This window comes from Oncorhynchus kisutch, linkage group LG6 (assembly GCF_002021735.2).
Source record: "Oncorhynchus kisutch isolate 150728-3 linkage group LG6, Okis_V2, whole genome shotgun sequence".
Taxonomy (NCBI): domain Eukaryota; kingdom Metazoa; phylum Chordata; class Actinopteri; order Salmoniformes; family Salmonidae; genus Oncorhynchus; species Oncorhynchus kisutch.
Window position 1 is genome coordinate 77,393,522 of NC_034179.2, and position 6,869 is coordinate 77,400,390.

The 6,869-nt window shown below is 43.0% G+C and overlaps 1 protein-coding gene across 4 annotated transcripts in view; it reads left to right on the plus strand.

Annotated features, from left to right (window-relative positions):
• The first annotated feature begins 1,122 nt into the window (after nt 1-1,122).
• The window catches only part of LOC109892259 (intraflagellar transport protein 56), a 10,963-nt gene continuing 5,216 nt past the window's right edge, over nt 1,123-6,869 (plus strand). The window contains exons 1-11 of one of the 4 annotated variants that reach the window (XM_031827702.1): nt 1,123-1,386; nt 4,644-4,778; nt 4,915-5,007; nt 5,121-5,235; nt 5,352-5,401; nt 5,516-5,661; nt 5,818-5,865; nt 5,949-6,120; nt 6,283-6,357; nt 6,453-6,555; nt 6,675-6,730. In XM_031827702.1, the coding sequence (XP_031683562.1) occupies nt 1,384-1,386; nt 4,644-4,778; nt 4,915-5,007; nt 5,121-5,235; nt 5,352-5,401; nt 5,516-5,661; nt 5,818-5,865; nt 5,949-6,120; nt 6,283-6,357; nt 6,453-6,555; nt 6,675-6,730 (996 nt within the window). In that variant the 5' untranslated portion in view covers nt 1,123-1,383. The remainder of the gene's footprint in view (nt 1,387-4,643; nt 4,779-4,914; nt 5,008-5,120; nt 5,236-5,351; nt 5,402-5,515; nt 5,662-5,817; nt 5,866-5,948; nt 6,121-6,282; nt 6,358-6,452; nt 6,556-6,674; nt 6,731-6,869) is intronic. The other 3 variants (XM_031827703.1, XM_031827704.1, XM_031827705.1) reach the window with 3 other exon arrangements.

A 6,869-nucleotide genomic window follows, 5' to 3' on the forward strand; every position in this document is an offset into this window, starting at 1 on the left:
TTAAGTGTGTCTGCCAGATCAGAGGCAGTAGGGATAACCAGGGATGTTCTCTTGATAAATGTGTGAATTGGACCATTTTCATGTCCTGCTAAGCATTCGAAATGTAACGAGTACTTTTGGGTGTCAGGGAAAATGTATGGAGTAAAAATTACATTGTTTTCTTTAGTAATGTAGTGAGGTAAAATTAAAAGTTGTCAAAAATATAAATAGGAAAGTACAGATACCCCCCAAAATTACTTTAGTACTTGAAAGTATTTTTACTTTTTATTGATATAGATGTTATTTAATTGACTCTTTCTCTACTAGATAACATTATATTATTAAGCAATAAGTCATTTTTTATTTTACCTTTATTTAACCAGGCAAGTCAGTTAAGAACAAATTCTTATTTTCAATGACAGCCTAGGAACAGTGGGTTAACTGCCTGTTCAGGGGCAGAACGACAGATTTGTACCTTGTCAGCTCGGGGGTTTGAACTCGCAACCTTCCGGTTACTAGTCCAACGCTCTAACCACTATGGGGTGTGTGGCCAATATACTAGGCTAAGTAAGGGCTGTTCTTAAGCACAACGCATTGTGGAGTGCCTGGACACATTGGCCATATACCACAAACCCCATGAGGGGCCTTATTGCTATTATGAACTGATTACCAACATAATTAAGTAAAAATGACTGTTTTGTCATACCTGTCTGATATTCAACCGCTGTCAGCCAATCAGCATTCAGGGCTTGACCCACCCAGTTTATAATGTGTAGTTATTAATGTTTTCTCATAGAAAAACATAGTAGAAGCTCAAAAGTATGGGTCAGGGACAAGGCAGAACAGTGAAATGTAGGTATAAAATGAATCTGAAAAGTAGCTAAAATACTTGATAGAGATGTGTTAAAAAATCAGGGGTGATTGTAATGTGAACTTAACATATAAGAATAAAAACATGTATTAAAAGAAATCGCCCAAAATTGCCCTTGAGGACATAGTGCCCGTTGCTGCAGAATCACCCTGTTACATCATATTGGGAGAAGTGGTACAATTTTCATCTGCTGTGATGATGAATGGATGTGAGACTTTATGTCCATTTATAAGACAAGCGTGTGTAATAGTGTTAGCAGTATAAAACCTTAATGTTTTTTGGCATACTCGCCATGCGTCTATAATTCACTTTCTACAACCCCAGCTCTTAACACAGTGATGAACCAGTATGCTAGGGAGGGGCAAAGACTGGTGTAGACGTTGCTTGGCGACAAGAGCTTCCATGCTTGTCAACAGCTATCTGTTACACTAGCTAGCTGGGTTAGCAAATATTTCTTGATTAGAAAAACATTTATCTTGTCTGATTATCTGAGCGCTGTTACTGTGCTTTCGTGACGACTAACTCCATTGGCCATGGTAAGTGTTTGCTTTACTGAATGCAGCTACGCTAACATAACTTTCGCTAACATTAATGTACTGTTTTTATTTTATTTTATTTCACCTTTATTTAACCAGGTAGGCCAGTTGAGAACAAGATCTCATTTACAACTGCGACCTGGCCAAGATAAAGCAAAGCAGTGCGACTCAAACAACAACACAAAGTTACACATGGAATAAACAAACATGCAGTCAATAACACAATAGAAAAGTCTATATACAGTGTGTGCAAATGAGGTAAGATAAGGGTGGTAAAGGCAATAAATAGGCCATTGTGGCGAAATAATGACAATTTAGCAATTAAACACTAAAGTGATAGATGTGCAGAAGAGGAATGTGCAAGTAGAGATACTGGGGTGCAAAGGAGCAACAACAAAAAATAACAGTATGGGGATGAGGTAGTTGCATGGGTTATTTACAGATGGGCTATGTACAGGTGCAGTGATCTGTGAGCTGCTCTGACAGCTGGTGCTTAAATTTGGAGAGGGTGATATGAGTCTCCAGCTTCAGTGATTTTTGCAATTCCTTCCAGTCATTGGCAGCAGAGAACTGGAAGAAAAGGTGGCCAATGGAGGAATTGGCTTTGGGGATGACCAGTGAAATATACCTGCTGGAGCGCATGCTACGGGTGGGTGCTGCTATGGTGACCAGTGAGCTGAGATAAGGCGGGACTTTACCTAGCGAAGACTTATAGATGACCTGGAGCCAGTGGGTTTGGCGATGAATATGTAGCGAGGTCCAGCCAACAAGAGCATACAGGTAGCAGTGGTGGGTAGTGTATATGGGTCTTTGGTGACAAAACGGATGGCACTGTGATAGACTGCATCCAATTTGCTGAGTAGAGTGTTGAAGGTTATTTTGTAAATGCCGAAGTCAAGGATCGGTAGGATAGTCAGTTTTACGAGGATATGTTTGGCAGCATGAGTGAAGGATGCTTTGTTGCGAAATAGAAAGCCGATTCTAGATTTAATTTTGGATTGGAGAACCTTAATGTGAGCCTGGAAGGAGAGTTTACAATCTAACCAGACACCTAGATATTTCCGCATATTCTAAGTCAGAACCGTCCAGAGTAGTGATGCTGGACGGGCGGGCAGGTGCGGGCAGCGATCGGTTGAAGAGCATGCATTTAGTTGTACTTGTATTTAAGAGCAGTTGGAGGCCACGGAAGGAGAGTTGTATATGGCATTGAAGCTCGTCTGGAGTTTAGTTAACACAGTGTCCAAAGAAGGGCCAGAAGTATACAGAATGGTGTCGTCTGCATAGAGGTGGATAAGAGAATCACCAGACTGCCCAAGGCCAGACAACAGGCCCTCCGATTTGACACATTGAACTCTGAGTAGTAGTTGGTGAAACAGGCGAGGCAGTCATTTGAGAAACCAAGGCTGTTGAGTCTGCCGATAAGAATGTGGTGATTGACAGAGTCGAAAGCCTTGGCCAGGTCGATGAATACAGCTGCACAATATTGTCTCATCGATGGCAGTTATGATATTGTTTAGGACCTTGTGCGTGGCTGAGGTGCACCCATGACCAGCTCGGAAACCAGATTGCATAGCGGAGAAGGTACGGTGGGATTCGAAATGGTCGGTGATCTGTTTGTTAACTTTACCTTCGAAGACCTTAGAAAGTCAGGGTAGGATAGATGTAGGTCTGTAACAGTTTGGGTATAGAGTGTTTCCCCCTTTGAAGAGGGGGATGACTGTGGAAGCTTTCCAATCTTTGGGGATCTCAGACGATACGAAAGAGAGGTTGAACAGGCTAGTAATAGGGGTTGCAGCAATTGTGGCAGATAATTTTAGAAAGAGAGGGTCCAGATTGTCTGGCCCGGCTGATTTGTAGGGGTCCAGATTTTGCCGTTCTTTCAGAACATCGGCTATCTGGATTTGGGTGAAGGAGAAATGGGGGAGGCTTGGGCAAGTTGCTGTGGGGGGTGCAAGGCTATTGACGGGGTAGGGGTAGCCAGGTGGAAAGCATGGCCAGCCGTAGAAAAATGCTTATTGAAATTCTCAATTATCGTGGATTTATCGGCGGTGACAGTGTTTCCTAGCCTCAGTGCAGTGGGCAGCTAGGAGGAGGTGCTCTTATTCTCCATGGACTTTAGTGTCACAGAATTTTTGGGAGTTTGTGATACAGGATGCAAATTTCTGTTTGAAAAAGCTAGCCTTTGCTTTCCTAACTGCCTGTGTATATTGTTTCCTAATTTCTGAAAGTTGCATATCGTGGGGGCTATTCGATGCTATTGCAGTACGCCACAGGATGTTTTTGTGCTGGTCAAGGGCAGTCAGGTCTGAGGTGAACTAAGGGCTTTATCTGTTCCTGGTTAAAAAAAATTTGAATGGGTCATGCTTATTTAAGATGGTGAGGAAAGCACTTTTAAAGAACAATCAGGCATCCTCTACTGACAGAATGAGGTCAATAGCCTTCCAGAATACCCGGGCCAGGTCGATTAGAAAGGCCTGCTCGCTGAAGTGTTTTAGGAAGCGTTTGACAATGATGAGGGGTGGTCGTTTGACCGCAGACCCATTACGGACGCAGGCAATGAGGCAGTGATCGCTGAGATCCTGGTTGAAGACAGCAGATGTGTATTTGGAGGTTGTACCTGGTAGGTTCATTGATCATTTGTGTGAAATTGAGGGCATCTAGTTTAGATTGTAGGACGGCCAGGGTGTTAAGCATGTCCCAGTTAGCTAGCTAGCTATTGAAACTTTGCTTAGTAGTCTATGCAATTTAGCATTAATGTTAGGTTAGCTACCACACAAAGAAGTTTGTAAACATTGCCGTGCTGGATGATTATTTTTATATTTTTTTGTTGCAGAAATCTAACTTTACCTAGCATGCCAGCCTGGTCTCATAGACTAGACCGTAACATATGTAACAGTACACTTAAATCCGGGATACTGAAATTAGTATGTTTGGTATGGTTACATGACAGTGGTTACTTAGGTTGTATGGTTACAAAGTGTATGTTTAGCAAATTCATAACATATCATACGAAATGGGCGATGGACCTCCACAAATTAATACATTTCATACGAAACATAACAGATCATTCTAAATGGAGTGTCTCAGATTTACATAGAGAATAATGCGAAATGCTTTGAGACCAGGTTGCAGCCCAGCCACAGGTTTGAGACAAGTAACTAGTTGGATGGGCCCTTAGTAATTATGGCTGGCTCTGTTGTGGACATCACCGGCTGTGGAGTTCTATATAATTATAATTATAATTTTCATTCTCTCAGATTCTGTCCAGAGTAAAGCCAGCAGCTGTTGGTGGGGAGATCCCAGTAAATAAGAAGATAAAAGAAAAAAAGTCACCACTTGTCGAGGACTTCCTAGTTCAAAGAGACTATCTGGGGGCCATTACATTGTTGGAGGTAAATGCCACTCTGGCTGCATGGCTCCTGAAGTGTGACATATAGGTTTATAGCGCTGTTATATCTTTGAACAATGCAGTGCTTACATTACTGTCTGCAAAATAAGATGCTCATTTTCATTTGCTCATTTGCTCAGTTTCAGCGTAATGTTGGCGAGCGAGGGGAGGATGCAGACCTGTGGTTGGCCTACTGTGCTTTCCACCTTGGTGACTACAAGAGAGCCATGGAGGTTTGAAAACCTTTATTGAATTCAGTAACATTGGTTTGGATGTGTAAAAGTATTTTCCTGTTTTTGATTGTGTGAGACATGAACTAATACCTATGTGTCTATTCCTTCTTCAGGAATACAAGGCCCTGACAGACAAACCAGACTGCCGCCCAGATGTGTGGGTCTACCTGGCCTGTACTCTCTTCTTCTTGGGGCTTTACAAAGAAGCAGAGGAGGCTTCACGCAAGGGTACCTCATCCACCTTGTTCCCCATTCTCACATTTTGTTGCTTTATTACAAAAGGCGATATGGAAAATTAAAGACCTTTTCTCCCTGACCATACGTGCTTCCTCTACCTCTTTCAGCCCCTAAATGCCAGCTGCAGAATCGACTACTGTTCCACTTGGCTCACAAGGTCAGCTTTCGCCCTTATCGCTAACTTATTCATTCAGTGCTATGGTACGAAACAACATATATAACATAATTTGTTCTATTATACCCTTATTTCTGGTCTATTTTCTTTTTTCAGTTCAATGATGAGAAGCAGCTGATGGGTTTCCACCAGGAGTTGGAGGATGTGACAGAGGACCAGCTCAGCCTGGCCTCCATCCACTACATGCGCTCCCACTACCAGGAGGCCATCGACATCTACAAACGCATCCTGCTGCAGAACAGGTGAAAGGCAACAGAATGCACCACAGAGTGACAGAGACACCGGGAAACACTCCAAATATAATCCTGACACATGGGAGTAGCGGCACAGACTATGAGAGGGGGAGTTAGAGAGTGAGTGGAGGGAGGGAGAGTGATAGTTTCCCTGTGTTGAGACAGAGAGAAGATAACGGAGACTGGAGAGGAGGATAGTGACTGCTTGTGCAGGTGAGAGGGTGGGAAAGAGAGATTCATTGTACATACTGTGAGTCGGCGGAGCTCATGCTGTGTTCATACTGTGTCTGCTACAGAGACTTCCTGGCCCTGAATGTGTATGTGGCTCTGTGCTACTACAAGTTGGACTACTACGATGTGTCCCAGGAGGTGCTGGCTGTTTATCTGCAGAGCGTCCCAGACTCCACCATCGCTCTCAACCTCAAGGCCTGCAACCACTTCAGGCTCTACAACGGAAAAGCAGCAGAGGTAACGCAATTTGACAAGAGAGTCCTGAGCAAATCATTCTCAAAATGTAACCTTGTTTGTCTGAATGTTGCTTTGTCATTGTTTGTAAGGCTTCAGTCAGTGACTCAGCAATGTACAACATTGTAGTATTAAACAACTAAAATCACATTTTCCTTCTCTCAGACAGAGCTGAAAAACCTGATAGATATCTCCTCCAGCTCCTTTGAATTTGCCAAGGAGTTAATCCGACACAACCTGGTGAGAGTCATGATTTATCAGCCAACAGATTTGCAACTCACGTGTGTAACAGCATGCAAGCAAATTACCCTTTTGATTCTTCCTCTGGTGTTCAGGTGGTGTTTCGTAGCGGGGAGGGGGCCTTGCAAGTGCTGCCTGCACTGATTGATGTCATTACTGAGGCTCGTCTCAATCTGGTCATCTACTACCTCAGACAAGGTGGGCTGCCACTTTTATTACTGACTAGCCAATCTAATGATAACTGATTGATAACTAAGTGTGTTTTTCCTTTTACTGTTAATATATGGATAGTAATTGTATTTTTCTATCTCTCTCAGATGATGTCCAGGAGTCCTACCAGCTCATCAAAGACTTAGAACCCACCACACCACAGGTTCATTCCTCTATTTCCATTCACCATTTCCAGATTTCTCTCCCTCCCTTTTTATTTTTTCAACCCGCCTATCATTCGTCTCCTGCCTCTCAGCTATTTTAGGGACCAGTAATCTTACCCTCTCTTCCCTGCTCTCCAT